General features: G+C 47.3%; 1 protein-coding gene across 1 annotated transcript in view; it reads left to right on the forward strand.

Annotated features, from left to right (window-relative positions):
• Positions 1–26,748, forward strand: part of EHD4 (EH domain containing 4) — a 73,445-nt gene that overhangs the window by 29,058 nt on the left and 17,639 nt on the right. Inside the window, exon 4 of the mRNA XM_049897872.1 lies at positions 25,077–25,489. Coding sequence (XP_049753829.1) covers positions 25,077–25,489 — 413 coding nt within the window. The remainder of the gene's footprint in view (positions 1–25,076; positions 25,490–26,748) is intronic.

The raw sequence follows: 26,748 nt of genomic DNA on the forward strand, positions 1-26,748 counted from the left end.
CCATCTTCATGATGTTGTTCTCTCTTCGGAACACCTATCAGTCCTTGATAACAGCATCGAGACTTTTGGCTGTAGTGATTAGAAAAGAGAGCACATACCCTCGCGTGTCCTTATTCTCATTTTGGGTCAATCTCTCATTTGTTTGGCTCCTGGGCTGTTTTCTTCCTGAAATACTGTTTTATCTCACGCGGAACCTAAACATAATCTAGGATGTATTCCGGGCTCGGCGTGAACACAAGCGTGTTCCCAGCTACTTGACACAGATCTCTAGGGTCTGGCTCCAACCATAACATCCCTGTCTGACGAGGGGGCATGAAGAGTTCCAACATGGCGCCCGCTGCACTTGTCCATCTGTTGAGTACATAAGCGCTTTGAAGGTGCTGTTTTAGCAGCAAATACTTATTCCTGAGGTTTTTTTGAGATTATGAGGCTTTGTGTAGCCTCCAGTAGATTTAACTTTGGTAACAAAAACAGTATAGTTTTTCTCTTTTAAATTTTTAAATAATTCTAGAAGAAAAAAAAAAAAGCTCTTAATCTGAATTTTCCAGTAGATCTGTCTGTTGTCCCAGGCCCAACAGCTTGTTAAATAAAAATTTGAGTATTTCTTCTGATGTTTAAATCTTCTTTCTGTTAACACCAGCCTATTCATTGTATGTCAGTGATTAAAACTGAGAAGATGGTGAAAAGAAAAGGGCAGAAAATGCTGTCCTCGTAAAAGCAATAAACAGTAGCAATTCACGAAGGAAGCCGGGAGGCTCTAGCTGCGCTGACAATAAGACAAGCTTCAGAGTCATTAACCTTTTAGCATTTACATACAAACATCAAACATCGCTTAGGTCATCTTTAAGTTTGACAACATCAAGGAATTAACCAGTTGCCTGCTGTTGTGTCAGTTCCGACTCCTGGCGACCCCATGTGTGTCAGAGTAGAGCTGTTCTCCATAGGGTTTTCAATGGCTGATTTTTTGGAAGTAGATTACCAGGTCTTTCTTCCAAGGCACCTCTGGGTGGACTCAAACTCTAACCTTTCAGTTAGCAGCTGAGCATGTTCACTGTTTGCACCATCCAGTGAAAGCCCTCAAGAATAAAGAAAGGCATCTGAATACTGACAAGTAAACAGGGCAGGCCTGTCCACACAGCTAAGCTTGTCAAGCATGACATCTCAAAAGAATCAACAGGCCTGGGAGACAGGGCATGGAAATCCAATCTGTGATTAATACGGATGCAGGAAAAAATAGGAAAAGCTAAAACAAGCCATAATCAGAGAAGTACAAACACACCTACTTGACACATTTTTTGAACTTTAAAGACAAAAGACCGGATTTTGAAGGCTGCCCGGGAAAGGAGAGAGAACATTTAGAGATATCCTGCTAAGAATGACTTCCTCTTCAGGACTTGATAAGGAGAAGGGCTTGAGAGAGCACGCACATGCACTCACAAGGAGGAACAAGGCTTTTCTCCTGAAGGACCGGGAAGCCTAAAGCAAGATGGTAGCCAGGTTCCAACAGCAGCAAAGACCCTGCAAAGAAGTACCAGGAGACCTGAGAACAAGAGAGACTTAGATGCAAGCAGAGGGCTGTGAGGGGAGGTGGAGCCAGTGGTTAAGTTGATTAGCCTACCCCAAGGACCATAGATGTAAATGCTGAATTTCATTAAGAGTTTCTGAGAATCAAACCAACTATTTTCCTTGGTCCAATCAAGAGGTTGAGGCCCCCAAAACCTATACTATATAGTATAGCTAGCAGGAAGAGCACGGGCCATGGAATCGGGCTCCCTGGGTTAAAACCAGCTCAGCCATTTACCTGCCATGTAGCCTTGGGAAGGTTGTAATCTTCCTGTGGAGGGGGAGGAGGGTAACAACAGTACCTATTGCGTAAGGTTGTTGTAAACGAGTTAGTAGAGAACAGTGCCCAGAGCAGCACATGTAAATGCCCGTATATGAGCGTGTATTAATGTTTTGGCATTTCTTTATTTTAGCAGTCATGGTATGAACAGAAATTGGTATTATTAGGGGCATGCTAGAGACCATTCATTCAACACACATTTGTATTTAGCATCTACCGGGGGCCAAGCCTGTTCTTGGTGCCAGGATTCAAAATGAGTGGGACGCAGGCCTTGCCTGGGACACCCACACTTAGGTGGGCTAGACAGACATGCAGACAAGCCAGTCCATAACCCTGTGCATTACAGGAGTTCTATCAAGATGTGCCATGAGCAGGGAGACTCCACCAGCCCCCAGGGGTAGCGGATGGAAGGTCGTCAGCAAAACTGCTGAGAGAAGGGATCTTCTTCCCTTTTTTTTTGGCTTCGCACTCTTTCTCTGTTTAGTGGTTTTTAGTATATTTACAGAATTGCGCAACCATCTGCACAATCAATTTTAGAGCATTTTCATCCTCCCCAAAAAGAAACCTTGTCCCCACTAGCAGTCACTCCCTGTCTCCTATTCTGGACATTTCATATAAACAGATTCCTACCACACGTGGCCTATTGTGCCTGGCTTCTTTCACTTAGCATAATGTTTTTAAGGTCCATCCGTGTCGTAGCATGTATCGGTAGCTGATTCCTTTTTGTGATAATATTCAATCGTAGGGACATGCCACATTTTATTTATCTGTTCATCAGCTCTCATGGCAACCCCATGTTTGTACAGTAGAGCTGCTCCATAGAGTTTTCAAGGCTGTGACCTTTTGGAATCAGATCACCCAGCCTGTATCCCAAAGTGCCTCAGGGTGGATTCGAACCACGAGCCTTTCGGTACCACGCACGGGGTCGCCATGAGTCAGAATCAACAGCAACTAACAACAACAGCGTTCATCAGTTGATAGACATTGGGGTTGTTTTCACTCTTTTGGCAATAATGAATAATGACTGAATACTTACGTACAAATTTTTGTGTGGACATACATTTTCAGTCCTCTTGGGTATATATTAGAAGTGGAATTGCTAGGTCATATGGTAACTCAATATTTAAACTTCTGAGAAACTGTCAGATTATTTTCCAAAGTGGTTGTACCATTCTGCATTCCCCCAGGCAGTGTGTGAGGGTTCCAGTTTCTCCACATCTTCACCAACACTTGTTATTGTGTGTATTTTTTTTTTTTAATTATGGCCATCCTAGCGGGTACCAATGGTGTTTCATTGTGGTTTTGATTTGCATAATTAACTCAATGGCAACAGGTTTTTTTAATGGCTAATGATGTTAAACATGTTTTCATGTGTTTATTTGTCATTTGCACATCTCCTTTGGAGAAATGTCAATGCAGATCCTTCACCCAATTTTTAGTTGTTTTATTTGTCTTTTTATTGTTGAGTTGTAGCAGTTCTTTTTATATTCTGGATACTAGTCAGATAAGTGATTTGAAAATATTTTGCCCCATTGTGTGGATTGGCTTATCACTTTCTTAATGATGTCCTTTGAAGCACAAAAGTTTTTAATTTTAATGAAAGTCTAATTTATTTTTTCTTTTGTCACCTGGCTTTGTAGTGTCATATCTAAGAAGGCTTTGCCTAGCCCAAGATCATGAAAGATTTGCTCCCATTTTTTTTTCTATGAGTTTTATAGTTTCAGCTGTTACATTTAGGTATATGATACCATTTTGAATTAATTTTTATTTACAGTGTGAGTAGGGGTCCAACTTCTTTCTTTTGCATGTGGAAATCCAGTTGTCTCAGCACTATTTATTAAAAGACTATTTTTTCCCCCCATTTAACTGTCTTGGTAGTATCCTTGTCAAAAATCAATTGGTTATAAATGGGAAGATTTATTTCTAGACTCTCAATTTTATTCCATTGATCAGTCCTTGTGAATGGGCTCTTCTTGATCAGAACCTCCCAAGACAAATGGACAAACTCACTGTCGAACAGCGCAAGGGCCTTATAGGACAGGGCGAGAATTAAGTGTGAAGTTCTTACCACAGTGCCTGCCTGGCGCATAGTCAAGGGGAAGATAACCATGGCTACACATACTGTTTTTATTCTCTTCTAGACAGCAGAAACTGTGTGTGCAAAGGCAGAGAGATGTGTGAGCTCTGGGCCCTTTGGAGGCACACAAGTTGTACATGTGGCCGGAACACGGGTATGTAGGGGGTGGGCACACATTACAAGGGACTGGGCTTTGTCTTGAAAGCAGGTCAGAATACCTAGGGGGTACGGAGTAGGGGACGGCACGGTCATAGAACTCTGCAGAATTGAGCTCTATCCACAGGCTCAGATAATGAAGCCATTTTTATATTTAGAGTTTGAGCTCAATGACCTGGGCTTTGTTTGAATTTGGCAGCAACAAAAAAATGTCCATCCCCGAGGGCTGTGGCGGCTGCTGGTATTTTGTTGGCAGATCCTGTTTTCTGGCCATTGCTAAGGCTGGTCTGAAACCGGCTTGTGAGGTCCTGGGACATCGCTCGCTTCTTGGCCCTCTCGCAGGAAATCCTGGTTTCTTTATGTTTCAGGGAAGTTTGCAGACAAACACATTCATGGCTTCTTTTCCGCCGGTGCCATGGGAAATTCCACACCACAAGTGTTGCTGCCTCTGGCTCTGGTGTTAATGTGTCATCACCATGACTCAGAGTGGCCTTTGCCAGGTCCTGGCAACTATTTTTAGTTTTTGTTAATAAACACATAATTGATCATGAAAAGTGGCAGCGTTTACCCAAACTTCAAACCTGCCTAGACTTTTTGATGGGGGGAGGGGCACTTCTCTGACTTTCCTTATGGAGAAGATCATAAGACAGTTTATCAGGGGACATTTCACAGACATTGGGATGCAGCCATTAATCAGAGAAGAGCTTTGCTTTTTACTCTTGAGTAATAATAATAGCCGATAATATATATAATATATTATTAAGTGCTTTGCATACGTTATTAACTCATTTGCTCTTCACAAAAGTCCTATGAGGTAGGAACTATTATTCCATTTTATAGAAGAAAAGACTGAGGCACAAAAAGGTTAATTCACCCAGGGTAATATGGCAAGTGTGGTAGCTAGCCTGGAAAAAATGCTTCCTCACCACCCTCACCCACCATGACCCACATCTGCCTGTATCAAGTGACCTCCCCATGAATCTGGAATGGCCCTGAAACTCAGTTTTTGACCAGTAGATTTCAACAGAAATGATACTTCATGACCTCCCAAGTCTAGGTCATAAGAATCCTTGCAGGTTCTGCCTGGATGTCTTCGCTCTGGGGAAGCTAGCTGCCATCTAAAAAGTGCAGCTGCCCCGAGACCACCATGCTGTGAGGGAATCCCAAGCTAGTCACATGGAGACACCAAGAGGCTCAGTCAGGCCCCAGCTGTTCCAGCTAGCCCAGCTGAGATGAGTGAAGAGGACATCATGGACGTCCCGCCCAGTTGAGCCTTCAGGTGACTAGCCCCAGCTGCCATCTGACTATAACCTCATGAGAGACCCCAAGTGAGAACCTCTAGAGAAACTTAGAAGTTGTTATTTTGAGCCACTAACACTTAAGGCGGCTGATAACCACAACAGCTAGTGAGTGGCTGAGCCGGTATTTAAACCGGGCAGTCTGGTTCCAGAGTCCATGCTCTGAACCACAGCAGAAGGAAACACAAACCCCAGACAAAACACACCTGCCAGCCCCTCACACACCAGATAAGGCAGTAGAGGGGGCGATACCACACGAGGCAGCTTTCGTGTAGCTGATGATGCCTTTTCTCTGCGAACACCGAAGCCCCGCCACTCTTTCTTCTGGTGATTTCTGATGGTGACCTTTGGGAAGGGCAGTACACGTTGCTTTCTCATTCAAAGGGTAGTGGGGTGGGGAAGGAGGTTTGTACTTCCATGAATGTCTGCCAGCACCACACCATGCTAGGTGCCCGTGGCCATTACTCACTGTTCAGCAGATTTCTTTAGCTCTTACTGTACATCAGGCACTAGGTGCTTTAGCTTTGATGGCAGCAAGGTAGACTCAGTGGCTGCCTTCATGGAGCATAATTCGAGGAGGAGCCAAAATACTAAAAAAATTCAGGTTGAAACCAAAGATGTGATGGAAACAGTGGCTGAGCCCCATGGCAAAGGATGGGTGGTCAGGGAAGGCTTCTTGGAGGAGGTGACAGGCTCCAATGTAAATGTGAAGTGACCAGCCTTGCGGGGAGTTTGGGGAACTGCTTTGGCAAGAGTCATAGTTTGGTAAGACCGTGGCAGGTTCAGGCAAGGCAGGACCAAGGCTGGTGAGTAGACAGTGGGCGATGAGGTTGGGAGGGCCTGCTAGGGTGAGTTGGGCCAGTAGGCTTTGCTGAACTGCATAGATTTTATTCAGAGGACCAGGAAGCCATTGATGGGTTATGCTTGTTAACCTCCTCTTGATTACCCAGCATTAGTATTGTGAACATCTGGGTGTCCTGTGCTGGGCAGTAGCAGAGTGTAGCCCTGGGTCTACCGCTGCCTCTCTGGGTTCCTTTGGTTGCCTTGATGTCACTGTCACGTTTGCAGTTCCTGTTCTCTGGTCACGCCCTCCCTGCCTCCCCTCTGCTGTGAATGGTGCACAGAGACTAGAGTGGAGGGTCTCAGGCTGCAGCCTGCAGAGTCATCACCTGGGGGCTTGCTACCATGCCGCTTCCTGGCCTCAAGCACACACAATCCATGGGCCTAGGGTGAGGCCCAGAAAGCTGCCTGTCCCCTGCTTCTGATGCAGGAGGTCCCCAGTTTGAGGAACCAGGGGTAGGGAGTGATGGTGAGCTCCTGCTCCTCAGCCTGCCCCCTCTGTGCCTGCCACCCCAAACAAAGGGAAAAAAAAATGATTGCAAACCTGGGAAACTGACCAAAAGGGCTTGGGCTGCATCCTCTGTCTCCGCTTCACCCAGAGCAATGCCGTGTCCTCCAGGAGGACCTGAGGGGTAGGACCTCCGGGGGGGGGGGCGGGGACTGGGCTGGCCTCTGTGGCTAGCCGATATCCTCCCAAGTGAGGGCTTTGGAAGGGAACAGAGGTAACTTACCCCACATTTAGTCCAGGTGACAGCTACCCTGTTAGCTCAGGGGCGTCCCCCTGGGTGGGGTGAGTCAAGGCCTGACGTGGCTGTCTCTCTCCCTGCCCCATTCCGTGCGGGAGCACCCCCAAGCTACCATAGGCCTCTTCGGAAGGTAAGGTTTTTAGGGACCCCTGAAGAAAAATAAAAACGGGAATTTTTAAAAAGGTTTTCATTTACATTTTCAAATGTTTAGTAACTGTTAGGGATTGAATTGTGTCCCCCAAAAATAGGTGTTATAAATCCTAGTCTCAGTGCCTGTGATTATCATCCCGTCTGGGAACGTGTTGTCTTTGCTATGGTGATGCGGCAGGACTAGTGGAGGGTGTGTTTTGAGTCATCCTCTTACAAGATACAAAAGGAGCAGATGAAGCAAGCCCCCATGGAGATCTCCAGGGAGCCAGGAAACAGAAACTGAGAGACAAGGACCTTCCCCCAGAGCCAACAGACAGAAAAAGCATTCCCCTAGAGCTGGCGCCCTGAATTTGGACTTCTAGCCTCCTAAACTGTGAGAAAATATATTTCTGTTAAAGCCACCCACTTGTGGTATTTCCGTTATAGCAGCACTGGATAACTAAGACAGTAACCTTCACTGCTGTAATGGAGACAGTCTTGTTTTCTAACCTCAATCCCTATTGTTATAAGTTGCAAAGCTCCCCTTCCCCTAAATCACTGTGCACTAATGGGGGACCCCTAGACTGGAGGGTGGGAGTGATAGAACATAAATGTGGGGTTCCAGGGAGAAGAGAAGTTGGTGTTGGGCTTGTAAGCGCTGGACTGAGACAGGCCAGGGTGGGAATCCTGGCTCTTCCACGTATCATGCCAGGTGACCTGGGCAAGTTACTTTATCTCTTTGAGCCTCAGTTTCCTTCTCTGTAAAATGGGGAGAACAGTACTTTACCTCATAGAGTTAGTTCTTCTGAGGATCTAAATAATCCGTATAAAGGCCTACATGCTTCGTAAACATTAGCTATTCTCTTTGGCCATGAAGCAGAGAGGCAAGAGGGAAAGAACTAAGCTGACTCACCTGATGGGTGGGCATCTTAACTGTCAGAACAAGCTGGTGGATGTAAAAAGGTACTGGGAAAACCAAGCCTTTAGGGCTCCTCTGTTTTCCACAGAAGGAGAGGGAGGTGGTGAGGTGTAGGCAAGCTCACTGTGGGCCTTGGAGGAGGCTGACCTGAGCTCAAATCCAGTGCCTCCACTTCACTGTGGGACCCTGTGAGCCTCAGTTCATACTTTTATAGTCAGGGAATTTTCTCTCCCAGGGTTGTTTTGAAGATAAAGTGAGGCAACGTGTAAATCATTTAGCTCAGAGTAAGTGTTGAATAAATGATGGTGATGGTTGTCATTATTGATTTTATAGAACTGGGAGACTAACCGGGATCACAGGGTCAGCTCAGACAAGTGATCTGGCCCATCCCAGAGAAAAGTGGGACAGTGGCCAAGCCCAGGACTCAGGCAGAAAAGGACCTTGTATTTCCAGGAACCCCAAAAAGAGAGGCAAATCAAACCAGTTGCCATTGCGTCGATTCTAACTCGTGGCAACCCCATGTGTTTCATAGTAGAACTGCTGCATAGGGTTTTCAGTGACTGATTTTTTGGAAGTAGATTGCAGACCTTTCTCCTGAGGCATCTCTGGGTAGATTTGAACTGCCACTCTTTCCATTTGCCCCATCCAGGGACTCCTAAAAAAAAGGGAGACAAGGAGAATAAAGGAAATAATTTGGACTAGACAGTAGGGCTTTGGAAAGCCAGGAGAATGTAGGCAAGGACTGGAGCTGGGGAGAACCTGCTGAAGAGAAGGCCCAGGAGGAGGCACTCTTCAGTAGTAACAGGGTTATTGTATGTAGGTGTATACGTAACCAGATGAAACTTTCAAGAGTTACAAAAAGTTAGACAGTGAAGAGTGTCTCTCCCACCCCCAAACCCAGCTGCTCTCCCAGAACAGACGCTACCAGCAGGTGGGGCTCCTCCCAGAGGTGGTCTGTGCAGGCCTGCCAGCAGGTGGGGCTCCTCCCAGAGGTGGTCTGTGCAGGCCTGCCAGCAGGTGGGGCTCCTCCCAGAGGCGGTCTGTGCACACCTGTCAGCAGGTGGGGCTCCTCCCAGAGGCGGTCTGTGCACACCTGTCAGCAGGTGAGGCTCCTCCCAGAGGTGGTCTGTGCACACCTGCCAGCAGGTGGGGCTCCTCCCAGAGGTGGTCTGTGCAGGCCTGCCAGCAGGTGGGGCTCCTCCCAGAGGTGGTCTGTGCAGGCCTGCCAGCAGGTGGGGCTCCTCCCAGAGGTGGTCTGTGCAGGCCTGCCAGCAGGTGGGGCTCCTCCCAGAGGTGGTCTGTGCAGGCCTGCCAGCAGGTGGGGCTCCTCCCAGAGGTGGTCTGTGCAGGCCTGCCAGCAGGTGGGGCTCCTCCCAGAGGTGGTCTGTGCACACCTGCCAGCAGGTGGGGCTCCTCCCAGAGGTGGTCTCTGCATGCCTGCCAGCAGTGGGGGGCTCCTCCCAGAGGTGGTCTGTGCAGGCCTGCCAGCAGGTGGGGCTCCTCCCAGAGGTGGTCTGTGCAGGCCTGCCAGCAGGTGGGGCTCCTCCCAGAGGCGGTCTGTGCACACCTGCCAGCAGGTGGGGCTCCTCCCAGAGGTGGTCTCTGCATGCCTGCCAGCAGTGGGGGGCTCCTCCCAGAGGTGGTCTGTACACACAGCCAGCAAGTGGGGCTCCTCCCAGAGGTGGTCTGTGCAGGCCTGCCAGCAGGTGGGGCTCCTCCCAGAGGTGGTCTGTGCAGGCCTGCCATCAGGTGGGGCTCCTCCCAGAGGTGGTCTGTGCAGGCCTGCCAGCAGGTGGGGCTCCTCCCAGAGGTGGTCTGTGCAGGCCTGCCATCAGGTGGGGCTCCTCCCAGAGGTGGTCTGTGCAGGCCTGCCAGCAGGTGGGGCTCCTCCCAGAGGTGGTCTGTGCAGGCCTGCCATCAGGTGGGGCTCCTCCCAGAGGTGGTCTGTGCACGCCTGCCAGCAGGTGGGGCTCCTCCCAGAGGTGGTCTGTGCAGGCCTGCCATCAGGTGGGGCTCCTCCCAGAGGTGGTCTGTGCAGGCCTGCCAGCAGGTGGGGCTCCTCCCAGAGGTGGTCTGTGCACGCCTACAGCCTGGGAGGAGCTCTGTGCCCTTTCCACTCCGCAGTAAATCATGGCAAGCTTCCACTGGGTACTGCAGAGCTGCCGCCTGATCCCGTCACAGACGTGCGAAAGTTTGTAACTGGTGTCCTCTTGATGGATGACATTTGGGTTGTTTATAATTTTTTGCCGTTAGAAACAGTGCAATTGTAAATATAGGCAATTTTGCAAGTACATACAATTTGCATGTAATGTATAAATAGAACCCTCAGACTCATCCCTAGAAGTAAAATTGCTGGGCCAGAGAGAACATGGCCTTTTTATTACATACACTGCTGGTTTCCTTCCACACAGCCACCCTCCCCTGCACAGGGAGTAACCAGATTATTTTTCTTTAGCCTTGCTAATCTGAGAGTGAAAATGGTATCTCATTATAATTCCAATTTTCACTTCTCATTATTAGGGTGGTTGAGCGTCTTTGCGTGTTTATGAACCTCCTGTGTTTTCTGGAGGTATTTGACCATTTTGAAATGCCGTTGGTAACTGCACAGATTTTTTTCTTTTAAGCAAAATAAGTGAGTCTTTTTTTAATAAGGAGCTCCAGTGTGGACTCACATGGTCCCTGGTGACTTGTCTGCATTTTCATCTGTGGCATAAACCCAGAAACGACTGCCTCTGAGTAATAGTTTGGTTATAGGGGCGGGTTAGCTGATAACTTGGTTGCTGGAGCCAGTCTCCGTGATTGCTGTTGTCCAAATGCTGACAGGAAACTCAGGGAATGTTTAAAAGGAGGAACAGGGCAGGGCCGGCTGCCGGGGTCAAAAAAAGTTGCCTTCAAGCCCTTTGTTAATTCCAAAGCTGTCATCCTCTTGGTTTATCGCTCCTCTTTAGAAAACAGTGGCTTGAAGATGCATTGTCTTTTTGCCCTTCTGAACCACAAAGTGACAGGATGTGTTGCCAAGGTGGAAGCCCTGTTTGTAAACGTTCAGCCTCATCACACTTGTATGGAGTCTGTGTATCATTGACACTTTGCCTCAAGAAAATTTAGTACAAGCCACATTTGCCAAACCGACTCTGTATGACTTATAGGTGTATTGTCCAAGAATTTCTTGCCTGAGGTATACAAAGCCCACTAGAAAAATGAGGAATGAGCAATTTCCATGTGCATGACACTTGATTCCTGGGTTTTATGAATTGTAATATTAGAAGGTTGAATTAGTATTCCTAGAAGTCCAAAAATTCTGTGACTTTTTATCCGGTGATTCCTTTTAGCATAGCGTTGTTTGGAATTGGATGACAAGTAAATTAAACTTTCCGGGCAACTAATTGCATCTCCAGATACGTGCAGACCACTTGCCTTCAAGTCAGCTCTGCCTCCTGGCGACCCCCTGTGTGTCAGAGTAGAGTTGTGCTCCATAGGGTTTTCAGTGGCTAAGCTTTCAGAAGTAGATTGCTAAGGACACAAGGACCTTCAGATTGGGCCACATGTCATAGCATGCGAGTCCAGTGGAAGCAATATAATAAAATGAAACTTACTGTTTGATAATTTTATCATTTGGAATTTGTCATTCAAATTTCTTCAGCCATCTGAATAGTTTTATATTCTTATGCTGGCATTGTAGCTAGTTGGTATCTGCTATATAAAAACTGAGCTAAATTGATTTTCCAGAGATTTTGACTTTTTGTTTTAGGGACGCTTGATGTCAGAACTAACACATATGATTATAATTTAAGATCTGGAACGACTCTTTATCGATCATGTGACCCACCTTACAGCTATAGAAAAGGACCCCCCCCCAAAAAAAAAAGCCCAAACCAAACCCCTTGCTGTCAAGTCAATTCCGACATATACAACCCTACAGGACAGAGTAGAATGTCCCCATAGGGTTTCCAAGGAGTGCCTGGTGGATTCGAACTGCTGACCTTTTGGTTAGCAGCTATAGCTCGCTGTAGCTCTAAGCAATTGGCCACCAGGGCTCCTAGAAAAGGCCCAACAAAGAGAAATGGCTAAGCCAGTTCCTAGGACTTAATGGGTTTTGTTGGTAGATTTTCACCAACTTCCCTCTCCAGCAAAGAGCTTGTAAAAACTGTGTGGTGGCAGCACCTGACCTCCTCTAACTTGAGAAGGGGAAAGGAGAATCAGTAGCCCAAGGCTGATTCCTGAGGCGGAGGTCAGACATGCCTCCTTTCTCTGCCGTCTCTACCAATTCTGACACCAGCCATCCCTCCCAGGGCACTCTACTTCTCTGCTGGATTCGATAATTCATTGCGGGGGCCATGCAGAACTTACAGACAATACTCATGATTGTGGGATTTATTAGGGAAGTAACAGGTTACAATTCAGGTTCTTCCATCAGGACAGCCTTTTCTCAGCCGTGCTCTCAGGCACACCTCTCTCTGGCCCTCGACCTCTGCCCTTCTTACAAAGCTCTTTTAGCTCTGCCAATAAATGCCCTGAGGCACCCCACTTGCCCCAGGGGCACTCAGCTCTAACTCTGTGGGTCAGCAAACCTAGCTCCACCAAGTGCTTGGAGGCACCCTACTCCATTAGGAAGTCTCCTGCCTGAAGGCATTCAGCTTTCTGGCTCCCTGGGCCAGGAAGCACACGGCACTGTCTTCTGCTGGTTTCCCTGCCACTGCTTCTCTCTGCAGTGGTACAGCTCTCTGTCTCTCTCATTCTATCTCTTGGCTCCAGGAAGCTTTTCAGTGCAGGGATCTTTGATCCCAAGGACATGCTGCTCTCTTGGCCCTTCTTCTTGGGTGGTGGTGAGAGCCTTCTCCTGTTCTCTTGAATTCGCTGCCTTTTAAGCCCAGTAGGATGGCAAAACTGACAAGTCCCCTTGGTGGGCCACAGTTGCCTTATTTGCACAGTCGCACGCAGTTACTTGGGTGGGAATTACAAGACCACGGCAAAAAGGACCACACAAAAGCAGTTCATCTCCCCACAGAGCCTAAAATGCCATCTAATATTGTATCTTTTCAGGGCAAAGTCCTCTTTAAATGGACCTGCTTCTTAACCTAATTTTAATCTGTGATGGCAAACAAGATGCAAAACCCAGTTTTCCCTTTTACTTGGTTACATGACCAGAAACAGCAGAGTTACTGGACTAAATTTAAAAAAAAAAAAAAAAAGAAAATCCATTGCTATTAATTCCAACTCATGGCAGCCCCATGTGTTACAGAGTAGAACTGAGCTCCGTAGGGTTTTCCTGGCTGAAATCTTTATAGGAACTGGATCTCCAGGCTTTCTTCTGAAGTGCCACTGGGTGGGTTGGAACTGCCAACCTTTTGGCTAACAGCCAAGCGCTCTGTTGGTACCACCAAGGGGCCTACTGGACTAAGTAAAAAAAACACGTGAAATCTTCCTCTGTTCCCATGTCTGCAGATTAATGTGATTTTCTTCCCAAGTTTCTTCTACTGGCCATTGCCTGGGAGGGTCCTGCAAGGTCAGGTAGTCCACCATCTGCCGAACGTTATCTTGCACAACATCCCTGAGGAAGGAGGGACCGGCTATGAGGTTAACTTGCTTATTTTATGAGGAAACAGACACAGAAAAATTGATTTACAATCTCTTGGACTAAATCCCAAGAAGGAAAAGGGAGGGGAGATAAAGGGTAAACAACCCAAAGCCCATTTCCTGGACAAATTGGGTCCTCCGTTTTTATTTAAATTTCAGTAGGTTCGGTGGCCAGCCCTCCTTCAGGCCGGGTGCAGTGAGACAGGAGCCTCGAGTAACCACAGGGATTTTGTTGTAGCCAACTATATCCTCCAGGAGGTGACCATGACCTACCAAGAACTTTAAGGTGAACCCATGTTGGACTTCTACAAAAAGAGATGAACTCAAGAAAATCTGCGTAGATATGGAGACCACAGCATCTCTCCGGGTAGCCCTCGCTTGGCTTCTGATTAACCAGGATGGCATGACTTTAGTATCAGGCCCTCCCCGTACCCACAGGAGCCTGGACTTCCCCTCGCTACCTCACCCACCCTGACCATGTGTCTGGGCAGCTGGGGAGAAGGAGGAAGATGGGCTAGGGAAGGTAGAGAAGGCAGTAGGGGCAAAGTGTGTTTCGTTTTCTCACTAGCTTATTCCTGTTTCTCTGAAAAGTACAGCCAGTTGGGGCTGCCTCTTCCCCCAGGGGGTTGTGTAGTTGCAAAGACATCGCTTCACCCTCAGGTTTTCTTGAGGGTGGTGTCCAGCATAGCCTCTGGCTGGAAGGTGTTGGAAATCAAGACCCTTGTGTAAACACCATTATACATGAAAAGGAACACCTTCCTCAATAGTATTGTTAGACCAATTATTTTTACTGTAGGGCACTTAGAAAATTACAAGTCATCCAAAAAAAAGTCACCTGTAATCCCACCATCCTGATGTACACATGGTACAGTGCAGTGGCTGGGTTAGAGGCTCTGGGATCAAAGTCCCTGGCTTTGAATCCCGGCTTCCCTGGGAAATAGCTGTGACCCTGGGCAAGTTATTTAACCTCTCTGAGCCTCAGTTTCCTCGCTCGTAAAATGGGGATAATAATAGTACCTACCTTACGGAGTTGCTGCAGGGATTCAATGAGATAGTCATGTAAAGCTCTCAGCGGAGTGCAAGGATATGGTGAGAGCTCGGTAAATATTTGCAGCAGTTGTTTATTTTTACCTTTATTCTGCACCCAGCCACCAGGAAAAATTTCCAGCCACAGCCTTTTCCAGTTACAAAGTAAACACGCCTAGAGAAAATGCAAGGGCTCTTAGGACATGTTTAACTTAAGTGGCTGTTACTTAACAGAAGTGACTATTTTTGAGAAATATATATAATACCTGAGCAATCCCAGATAGTTTGTGTTTATTTTGAGATAATTTACACTTCTATAATTAGTAACGGAAACCCTGGTGGCGTAGTGGTTAAGAACTCGGCTGCTAACCAAAAGGTCGGCAGTTTGAATCCACCAGCCACTCCTTGGAAACCCTGTGGGGCAGTTCTACTCTGTCCTATAGGGTCGCTATGAGTCAAAATCAACTCGAAGGCAATGGATTTTTTTTATAATTAGTAACAAACCCTTCTTCTAGAAACTCACACCACTAAGCAAGTAAATCCTTTAATGTGCTAAAAATCAGGTACACTTTTTTTAAGTCAATTCAGTTTATTAAACCAAATTTCCTGAACACCTGCAGTGCTCAGTAGTAGACAGTGGTGAACAGAGTGGTGGGGGTCCTCTTCCTTCATAGAGTTTTTGTTTTATATCCATTGCTGGGGAGTTGATTCCAACTCATAGCAACCCTATAGGACAGAGTAGAACTACGCCATAGGGTTTCCAAGGAGCCCTCGATGAATTCAAACTGCCGGCCTTTTGGTTAGCAGCCGAGCTCTCAACCACTATGCCACCAGGGCTCCTTTTGTCTTATAGTCACCAAATAGCCCAATCTTTCCAGAGTTTAAGCGCTGTGAGGGAGAAAGCAATGGTGTTGTAAGACCGTGCCACGAAGGGCCTGACTGGTACTGTAAAGTATTCTGCAGTGGGCGGGGAGTTACAACCTGCGCTTTAAACAAGACTTGGTCAACGAAAGGATGCAAGACCACGGAGGACCAGCCAGCAATGATTAAGACTTGACTGCTGCTCTCAGGCTGCGCACAGACTCTGGGCTGTGTAAGGCTGTGGTAGAGAACAGACCCTGTGAGGAGGAGATAAGCAGGGAGGGTCAGTTCAACTCAGGTGCAGGAAAGCTTCTGGATGGAAGTGGCCCAGAAGAGATGCAGAAGAGGGAAGGGCATTCCAGTAGAAGGAAAAGTCTCGGCAAAGGTGCAGGCAGGAAATGGCAGAGTGTTTTTGAGAAATAGCAAAGGGTCATGTGTGGTTTATAAGGTGGGGAGGGTAGAGTTTAGTAAGAGACCGAGAAAAGGCTGGAGCAGTCAGGTAGGTTGGGCCAGGTAATGGAGAACCTGTCCTGTAAACATTTATTCTACACATAATCAGGGGCACGTGCAGTTTTTAAAGATTATCTCTGAGTTCAAAGAAGGTAGGGGTAGGGGTTGTTTGAGGGCTAGATTGGAGAGGAAGGAGCCTGGGGGCAAGGAGGACAGTTAGAGGGGCTGTGCCAGCACTGACTCAATGCCTGTCTCATGCTGGACACTGGACTCAGTGCCAGAGGGACACAAAGATGAACCTGATGGCTAGGGAACTTCGGGAGAGAGGCAGGTGTTTATTCAAACAGATCAGCACGGTGAGAACTGGGGTAGGATATGACTGCCCTGGAAAGATGAATGGAATGGGGCTGCTGACTCCGGGAAGGCAAGGAGAAGGCCTCAAAGAGGGGAAGTTTGAGCAGGCCCTTAGGCTGTGTTCAACCGAGCATTGGCCTTGCCCACCCAGGAGTAGAGTGGCCTCTGGCTGGCTGGTCCTCTATTGTTTTGCATCCTTTCATTGACCAAGTCTTGTTTAAAGCGCAGGTAATTAGAAACTTGGCTCTGGAAAGAAATTTAAGCTTTTTTTTTTTCTGTTGTTCTATTAATAATAGACCGCCAAATTTGCTTCCTCAGGGACCCCCACCCTGCATTTACCTGAGCCAGGGAGCAAACGTTCCAACCCCAGATGCCATTTCCTGGTGGGTCTTTCTCTCTCCAACCTGGTTTCCACAGGGGCTGTGACGGAAAGCCCCTGGTTGGGTGGAAGGGGCCCCTTCCTTCCTGCCTCCTCCCTTTGTTCCCAGAACGGGGAGCAGGACTCAGAATGCCAAGCTGGGGTCTTCCGAAGGACAGATTCTCTTTCCCAGCTCCCAAAGTTACAGAGCTTCTGGGTCCTTTTGTAAAGATAGAAACTGGATTTTTAAACAGTTGGACTAATTACAGCTCTGTTTTGTTTCAGACTAATAAAATTCCACTAAGAGATCTTACAGAATTGAATTTTCTATAATTAAAAGAGTGCAGTACTCAAGGGTGACATCCTTCACTTTTTGAGCTAACCCACTCTTTAGTTAAAAGGTGACTTCAGAAGATTGTTTCAGTTCAAGGTATAAAGAGTATCTCAGGGCATTAGTCTCGAGGGTTCCTCCAGTCTCAATGAGTCCAGTTAGTCTGGATTTTTTGAGAATTGGAAGTTCTGTTCCACATTTGTCTCCTTTATATCAGGATCCATCTACTGTGACCCTGATCAGAACATTTGGTAGTTCTCCTGGTCTCAAGGTAAAGGAGGCCATGGTTCATGGAGACAGTCCGGTAGACTGGTTCCTTCTCTGATTCTTGGATTTCCTTCTTTCTCTTTTGCTCCAGACAAATAGAGACCAACAGCTGTATCTTAGATGGCCACTTGTAAGCTTTTAAGACCCCAGACACTACTCACCAAACTAGGATGTAGAATATAAACTTTATGACCTATATTATGCCAATTGACCGAGTTGTCCCATGAAGTTATGCCCCGAAGTCTTCAAACCAAGAAAACTAATCCTGTGAGGTGATTGATTATGTCTAAGAAGTATCAGCATCTGTAGCCCCGCTTTGTTTTATTTTATGTATAGCAACCCATAGGACAGAGTAGAACTGCCCTGTAGGGTTTCCAAGGAGCAGCTGGTAGATTCGAACTGCTGACCTCTTGGTTAGCAGCCTAGCCCTTAACCCCACTATACCACTAGGGCTGCATTTTATGTATATACATGTACATATGGAAACCTTGGTGGCGTAGTGGTTAAGTGTTACGGCCACTAACCAAAGGGTAGGCAGTTCTAATCTGCCAGGTGCTCCTTGGAAACTCTATATGGCAGTTCTTCTCTGTCCTATAGGGTCGCTATGAGTCGGAGCCGACTTGATGGGAGCAGGTTTGGTTTTTGGTTTTATATGTGTGTGTGTATGTGTGTGTGTGTATATGTAGATGTATATAGTTTTTGCAAAATTACATATACACTTAGCGATACTCCCTTTTTCTTGTGTACAACTTAGTGACATCAGTTATATTAGTCAAGCTGTGCATATTTCACCCATATTCAAGTGCTACTTTTGAAATTTCTATGGTTAAATGAATGAGTTCAAAAGATACTGAGTATTAATTGTTTAATGAGAAACTAATTTGCTCCATAAACTTTCACCTAAAGCACAATTAAAAAAAAAAATTGGGGCACCATGGGGCAGTGCTATTATTACATCAGCTGTTGCCACCCACACACACACACTCGCACACACACAGGTTACCCACCCACGTGCAAGCTCACCATGCACACATTCACAGCCACGTGTTCCCCAGGTCAGGCTGGACCCTGCCTGGCTGGAACCAAACTCATAAACTGGGAGTGTCTGTGCTTCGTGAACCCTCACTCTAAAGGGCTCTTTTACCACCTCGGCCAGAAACAGGACATTTGTGGAATTATGCAGCCCTCAGAGTTCCAGTGGGCAAGTCAAATTTTACTTTGACCTCTTTGAGTGGCTCTTGAGACTGATCTTGATTAAAGTGTAGAGGTAAATTCCACTCCACATACAGCCAGATCAGTTATGTCATCCCCGTGAGGAACAAATTTCATCTTTCTGGTTCCTTTTTTTTTTTAGCGGTAGTGGAGATGTGTTTCTTTCAACAGGTTTAGCAGCTTTGGGCTCTTTTCTTTCTTTCCTTCTGAACGTTCTTCTTTTCTTTATTTGTTTTTACTTTTTTAAATCAATTTCTTTGAGGCATAATTTATGTATAATAAAATGCACCCATTTCAATTTTACAATTTGGTGAGTTTTGACCAACTTATGTACTGGTAAGCCACCACCATTATCAAGGTATATAAACTTCCCACCACCCCGAGAAGCTCCCTCATGACACTCTGCAGTCCATCGTCAACCCCACCCCCAGACACTGGCCACCACTGATATGCGTTCTGTCACTGCGGCTTAGTTATCCCTGTTCTAGAATTTAATATAAATGAACTGGTACAGCATGTACTCTTTGTTGCCTGGCTCCTTTTACCCAGCATTATGTTTCTGAGATTCATCTTTGGCCTTGCCTGTGTCAGTAGTTCATTCCTCTTTATTGCTGAGTGATATTCCACCATGTAGATGTGCCAAGGTTTGTTTATCCATTTGCCTGTGGAGGGACATTCGTGTTCTTTCCAGTTTTGGGCTATTATGGATAAAGCCAGTAAGCTTAGCTCTAAAGAGTTATGTCCCTCAGCAGCAGTTCCAGGTACTTCCTAAAACCTGACTCACAGCGACCCTAAGGACAGAGTAGAACTGCCTCATAGGGTTTCCAAGGAGCGGCTAGTGGATTTGAACTGCCGACCTTTTTGTTAGCAGCTGAGCTCTTAACCACTGAGCCACCAGGGCTTTAAGCACTCCCTCGGCATACCATAATTATTAATTAACCTTTGACTTTTGTATTTGAAGCATCTTTAAATTCCAAAAGGATATTCGGTGTACTCCCAATTTCCAGGGGACATGTGTTCCAATCCAAAAAAACCCAGTGCCGTCAAGTTGGTTCCGACTCACAGCGACCCTATAGGACAGAGTAGAACTGCCCCATAGAGTTTCCAAGGAGCATCTGGCGGATTCGAACTGCCAACCCTTTGGTTAGCAGCAGTAGCACTTAACCACTATGCCACCAGGGTTTCCCATGTGTGGGTACATCCGTGAACTTGGCCATCTGTAAGAACTGAGCACTGTGTGCCCTGACCAAAGACGGTCAATTCAAGATTTTAAGAACACTGTGCAGGCCAAACAAAACAGCATCTCAGGGCCACATTCAGTCTGAGGGTCACTGTTTTCAACCTTGCTTTAAGCTGTAGCTCAGTTCACAAACCTACTTAGCACAGTGTGGCTGACCTCTGATGTGGATAAGAATCACTATCTTCTGTAGCAGAATCTTTGGGAAAATTCCTTATTCTCCCCCGAGTGAGTACATGTGTGTGCCCTGAGTTATCCCTGCCATGTGAGTACGCACAGGATTTTTCTACGTCACGGAGTGTCTGATTAGAATCAGATTTATTCTAGGGGCAAGCCGGGATCTTTAAGACCATCTGGTTGAAGTCCGCCCATTTCACAAGCAAGAAAAGGAAGGTCGCTGGGCCTTTGTGAGTCCACTGGCTCTATTTATAAAGTATGAGTGGTTTTCTGCCCAGTCAGTATCTTCTGTTAGCTATTTTCTCGGCACTTGAATTCTCTCACTTGGCTCAAGTATCACTGTATTGTTGTTTTTACCCTAATTAATTTTGCTGTTTCCCATGGCTCCAGACTATATTCTCCCCAGCCAGACATCCTTCATTTGTTGTACGACATTTGTTTTAATCCCACTGTGCACCAGCATTTGATACAAAGATTGAAAACATCCTAACCAGTAACCAGTAGTGCTTTCTAGGTGCCAGGGCGGTTCTAAAGCCTTCACATGTATTAACTCTTCAGCCCCATGAACTACGTATTATTATTAGCCCCTTTTTGCAGAGAAAGAAATGAGGCACAGAGAGGTTAAGTCACTCGCTCAAGGTCACAGAACTAGTAAGCGATGGAGCCAGGATTACATCCCAAGCAGCATGGTCCAAAACCCATACTGTTAAGCACTAGCTTGTGCCATAATGAGAAAAACATGGCCGCTGTGGTTAAAGGATTTGTAATCTAATGAGGGAGACAGATACAGCCACTTGATTATGAGGCACTGTGCAAAGTGGTGCAGTAGGGATGCAAAGCGCTCTGAAAGATGAGAAGAGGGAGCAATTGATTCCACCCATGGGGGGAGAGAAATAATAATGACACATATTATGTAATAATATATTGTACAATATATAATAAAATATAATAATAATAACTTACCTTTATTGAAGGGTTTATTCAGTCTCAACATAGTACTGGGCACGTTATAAGCATTTTCTCTTGTGATCACCTAATAGCCCTGTTTTACAGATGAGAAGATCGGGGCTTAAAGAAAAGTTAAGTAACATGTAACTGAATCAGGGTTCATCCAGGTATTTTGAAGAATGAATGGGATCTGGGCAGGATTTGTAGATCGGGACCAGAGGGGAAGGGTTTGCCGGGGCCAAGGCCCAGCGAGAGCAAAGGCAGAGAGCATCCGTGAGTCTAAGAATTCATGTTCAAAAAAGCGTATTTGAATTCTGGGTTTCCTCGGATCTACAACGCACCACCTAGCCGTCTATTGGTAACTCCGGGATGAAGAGAAACCGTACTTTAACTGTTTGTTTTGCTCACCACCGGAAACTTAAGTGTAATCTGTACAATCCGGTCCTTGGCATTCAGTTCAACGCAGTCGTTCTCAGACTTGACCGTGCAGCGCAGTCACCGGGGGAGCTTCATCGGCAGCCCCAGCCCCAGCCCCGGCCCCGGCCCCGGCCCCAGGTCCCGGCCCCGGCCCCGGCCCCAGGCCCTGGCCCTGGCCCCGGCCCCTGGTTAGGTGGGCCCCTCATGGGGTGGGTTGGGGAAGGACCTGGGAGTCCGTGTTAACTTGCCCCTTGTTTGATTCTAATGCAAGACCACACTTTGCGAATCAGTGGTCTCAGGTCCTCCAGTCTCTGACTGGCTCTTTTTCTTTTGAGAGATGATCAGCGTGACAGCGACAGAATGTTCCAACTCACCAAATGCTGAGGAATTAGGCTTTTAGGTTTTCTTCTTAACTAAATAACTTTCATGGAAAGTCAAATCATTTCTTAAGGATCAGCTAGGAGCTTTGGGGAGATAGGTATTTGGTGCCCAAGTCCTTCACGGTACAGTAATTGAGCAGACCAGCCTCTCCCAGCTTTAATAGTTCTCTGCTCTCTTCCCAGACACTCGGTGAAATCTATATCTTTGATTACATTATCTGACATGTGACCAGCAGTCCTTTTACACCTGCTCAATGACAGTAGATAACACAGCTTTATCTGCCTGTACTTCTTAAGCCTTATTGAGCTCTCATTGTTGCTTTTAAACAAGAAAATACGGACATATGGTCATTCCTCCAGAGATGGGTATTGGGTTCACTTATAGTAAACTTGCACCTGGCAGCTCTGTTTCCAACAACTTTTTATTTCACTGTAGCTTTGGAATGAAATCTTTTTAAGGACATTTAAACTCACTAGCAGGAACCAAAATTTAAGTTCAAACACGTGGTAGCTACCAAGGCCAGCAGCTTGTCCACAGCCCCTCGGAAGAGGAGACACCATCTCTACATGGCTGACAGCCCATGCGCTGGTGTGGCAGTTGGGTTTCAGCTTCTCTGCCTCGGGGCTGGCAGGTTTCTTGTGGCATTAATTGTAAGAGACATCCAAATTTCAGAAATACTAAAATGTAGGGAAAAAAACCTACCAGTCATGGTTCTTGGTAGCAAACCAAGGAAACAGATTCTGACTAACATAAGCAGAAAAGGAATTTGGGGGAAGATCAGGTCATTCACAGAATTAATGGGAAGGTGGGCAAACTGGGCTCAGAGGAGGGTTAGCAAGCTGCCACCGCCGGATTCTCAGCTCGGCATCCCACCGTGGGTGCAGGGAGGAGGAGCTGGTCGCCTGAGTCTAGTTCACCTGCCTGTACCCTACCCTCCTAAGGAGGGGCCGGGGACTGCTGGCCACACCTGCAGCTTTTATTGCCCACAAATCCACTGCTGTCGAGTCAATTCCAACTCATAGTGACCGTATAGGACAGAGTAGAACTGCCCCATAGAGTTTCCAGGGAGTGCCTGGCAGATTCAAACTGCCAGCCTCTTGGTTAGCAGCTGGAGCACTTAACCACTACGCTACCAGGGTTCCCACAAGGCACCCCCAAACAGGAGTGATGTTCAGCAAAAAACCACTCATGTCCACCCCAGCGTGCTGCCGGACAGCACTTTCTTTAAACCATATCTGAACTTTCAGTTACTGGGTTTTGGCCACAAGGGAGACCACGTGAGAGAGCAGGCAGGTGAGAGTGACCAGTCAGTCACCCATACTAGACAAGCAGGGCCACACACAGGTTCTTCTGGTGGGTGCTTCCAAGGTGTCCTCCTGGCTCCCCGAGGACAGCACCCTCACTCATCTGCGGAGTCTCTCCTCCCATGGTCTGGGGCCGTCTGCTGTGGAAGTCAGTCTCAAATGACAGCAGCACCTACTGTTACCTTGGGAGGCAGTTTGTTCTGGGTGTGCAGGGACAGGACTCAGGGAAGTCTTCACTCTAAATCTTTACATACTACTGCGTGACCCATTCAGGAGGTCTTTGATTTTCCTCTGTTGTACACGGACTGCTGACGGCTGTGAAAATAAACTCCAGCCCTCCTTCCGAAAGCTCCTTTGCCCCCCCAGCCCCCAGGGAATCAGCAAGACAAAGCAGAGGAGTGAAAAGCGTGGACTGGCAGTGTACAGAGAGGCACAGAGATAAAAACACCTCGTTCAGGGAGTGGTTTCCCCTGGGGGCAGACGGGTGGGTACCCGGGGTCTTCAGCACTCCTGAACGTTTTGTTTTCTTTTTAAAAATGTCTGACTCCAGTTTCCTTGTTCAACTACTCTCTTACACCTGTTTTCAAATTCATGGAAACTCTAACCCATTGAACTCCTTTATTTTTGCCTGTTAGATCCTTCTCTAGACGCTTTCTGGTCCACCTTAGATTCCACACTCCCTCTATGCAGAGTGAACGATTACCCTGGAATTGATGCTAACACTTTTGCATTTTTGCTGTATAGTATGTATCCATAAGGTCCCAGGGTGGGGCAAGCGGTTTGCAATCAGCTGCTAACTTGAAGGTTGGCAGTTCAAACCCACCCAGTGACACTGTGGAAGAAAGGCCTAGCAATCTGCTTTCATGAAGATCACAGCCAAAAAAACCCTATGGAGCAGTTCTACTCTGTAACACATGGGGTTGCCATGAATCACAATCGACTCGATAGCAACGGGTTTGGTTTTTTTGGGTATATCCGTAGGCTGCTGAGTATTGTTTTGTATGTTAACATTTCACGTGAATATTATCATATTGTACATATCCTCGTGAAACTGATTTTTTCTAGATTTATCTATGTTGATAAGTGAAGATCTAATTCCTTATCATGGCTGAGTGGTGTTTTATTATATATAAGTAGGCTTAGTATAAAAAGTATCTGAAGCAAACATGGCAAATGTCAAACTTCGTTAAAGTTGCACGCTGCTTAGGTCAGCATACATGTTATTCTCTACACTTTTATGTACTTGGGAAAGCTTTCATAATTTGAAAAAAGGGGGAAGAGCACTCACATAGGAGTCAGGAAAGGTGACCCCACACCTGGGCTCTAGGCTGGGCTAGAGTAAGACTCCGATTCCGTGGCTAATCAGACCCCGATTAAAAATAAACTTTGTGGGCCAGGCCTTCTCTTGTTGCTTTTCGTGGGAATCTGCCCCCCTGGGGAAATGCCTGAAAGCCTTGACCGCAGGTTGAGAGGAATGTTTATCTAACTGCGTGAGTTGGAGAGTGTTGGTACGTGGCCAGAGCAAGCTAAACAGAGTCTGTTATGGGCCTGGCCGTTTTAAAAAAGAAATTGGCAAGAAACCATTTCACAGAATAGCTGTGAGACATAACTTTTAAAAATATTTATAACATACTTAAGATATAAATAGCCCAAACAATAAATAGTGGTCACTGCCTCGGCCAGGACAACCTTTGACCTCCTTAGAACTGTAGGAACTAGGGTTAAGAGAAGACGATCCCTCTTTTGTGATGTTTACCGGGCACCTGGAATCCAGATTTTCTTCCCCTTCCATCGCCGGTGCTTTTAGAAACGTGAGATTTTGACAGAAGTGGGAGCTTTTGACCCACGGCCTGTGGTTTTACAGAGCCATTAATCAATGTTGCCATTGATCTGAAAGACTGTATTGGGTAATATAAGACACCTGTGAGGGCTAACCAAAACTACAGATACGGAAGTAAACAGTGCACCATCAAGGTGACCATGAGGCCCTCTTTACTCCCTGTTGCTTGCCGTGGAATGGCCCCCAGGACGCCCAGCATTAGGCAGATGGTCCAGCCTGGGGGCCCCATTTGAAATGGGTCTCAGGGCACCACCATCCCTCCTCCCTGCCCCCGGCAGCTGCCGGATCCCCGCAGCAGTGGAAGCACTGACGGCCTGCTCTCTCCACCCAGGCTATGACTTCTGCCAGGTGCTGCAGTGGTTTGCAGAGCGGGTCGACAGAATCATCCTGCTCTTTGACGCTCACAAACTGGACATCTCGGACGAGTTCTCGGAGGCCATCAAAGCCTTCCGGGGCCAGGATGACAAGATCCGCGTGGTGCTCAACAAGGCTGACCAGGTGGACACACAGCAGCTGATGCGTGTCTACGGGGCCCTCATGTGGTCCCTCGGCAAGGTCATCAACACACCCGAGGTGCTACGTGTCTACATTGGCTCCTTCTGGGCGCAGCCCCTGCAGAACACCGACAACCGCAGGCTCTTCGAGGCCGAGGCCCAGGACCTCTTCAGGGACATCCAGAGCCTCCCGCAGAAAGCAGCTGTGCGCAAACTCAATGACCTCATCAAGCGAGCCAGGCTGGCCAAGGTAAGCAGGAGACGCCCTGGGCAGCAGCCCTGGGCCAGGCGTGCTTCTGCCCTCTTCTCTAAAGGGCAAGTTGGAGTGGGGGGACTCCCCTCCAGAAGCTTTAAGGAGTGGAACCTGTAATAGGCTAAGAATGTAACCTCAAGGTCCGGTTGTTGTTGCTTGTTAGATGCCATTGAGTCGGCCCCCAACTCATGGTGACCCCGTGCACAACAGAACAAAACGCTGCCTGGTCCTGCATCACCCCCGTTAGCAGTTAGTGATCAGACCATTGTGACCCATAGTGTTTTTGCTGGCTGATTTTTGGAGTTAGATTGCTAGGCCTTTCTTCTTAGTCTGCCTTAGTCCGGGAGCTCCGCTGAAACCTGTTGAGCGTCATAGCAACATACAAACCTCCACAGACAGACGGGTGGTGACTGTGTCTGAGGTGCACTGGCTGGGAATCAAACCCTGGTCTCCCGCATGGAAGGTGAGAGTCCTACCACTGAACCACCGGTGCCCCATCAAGATCAGATAGCCCCGTTTAAATTCCAGCTCCTAGCTCTGTGATCTCAGGCAAACAATTTAACCTTTCAAACCTGTTGTCTAATCTATAAACTGGAGCTACTAAGAGAACTCCATAGGATGCCGATGGTGATTCGGTGTAGCAGGGATTACAAAGCAGCTGGTGTGGGGCTTGGCACACAGGAAGGATCAGGGCACTCTGTACATGGAAGCTGTTATCGTGTTAGGACAATGTCAGGTAGCCAGCTGACCCCAACAACGACACCAAGATGGCGCCACTAATCACCGTGTGCCTGAGATGTAGAGCCTGCTGTTGCTGCCTGGCCCCAGAGGAGCCCTGGGAGGAAGACTGGCTCACTCTAACCTTGGGTGTGCTGGTTTGGGAGCCACACCCCTCCCTACTCTGGGTTGTGGCCTGTGACTGCACGCTGGGCTCCTGGCTCGCTGCCTCGTAGCTGAGCCTTGTGGGGTAAGCGGTAGTCTACTGACCTCCCTCAGGTGATAGAGGCAACTCTGTCCTGTCTCTGAAACAAGGAAAGCGCGTGACTCCTTCAAGAGAAAGTATAGGAAAAAATGGGTCTTTAAAAAGTCTCTGTGTGTTTCATGGTTTTCTAGTGCTGGAAGTGCCCTCCAAGCTTATCTAGTCCCAGTACAGTCCACACCTGCATGACCGTCAGAGGTCCTGGGAGATTTGACCAGAGCCTCTGATTCAGGGGAGTGTGTGTGTGTGTGTGTGTGTGTGTGTGTGTGTAAATGCC

The sequence above is a fragment of the Elephas maximus genome, chromosome 10, assembly GCF_024166365.1.
Source record: "Elephas maximus indicus isolate mEleMax1 chromosome 10, mEleMax1 primary haplotype, whole genome shotgun sequence".
NCBI lineage: Eukaryota > Metazoa > Chordata > Mammalia > Proboscidea > Elephantidae > Elephas > Elephas maximus.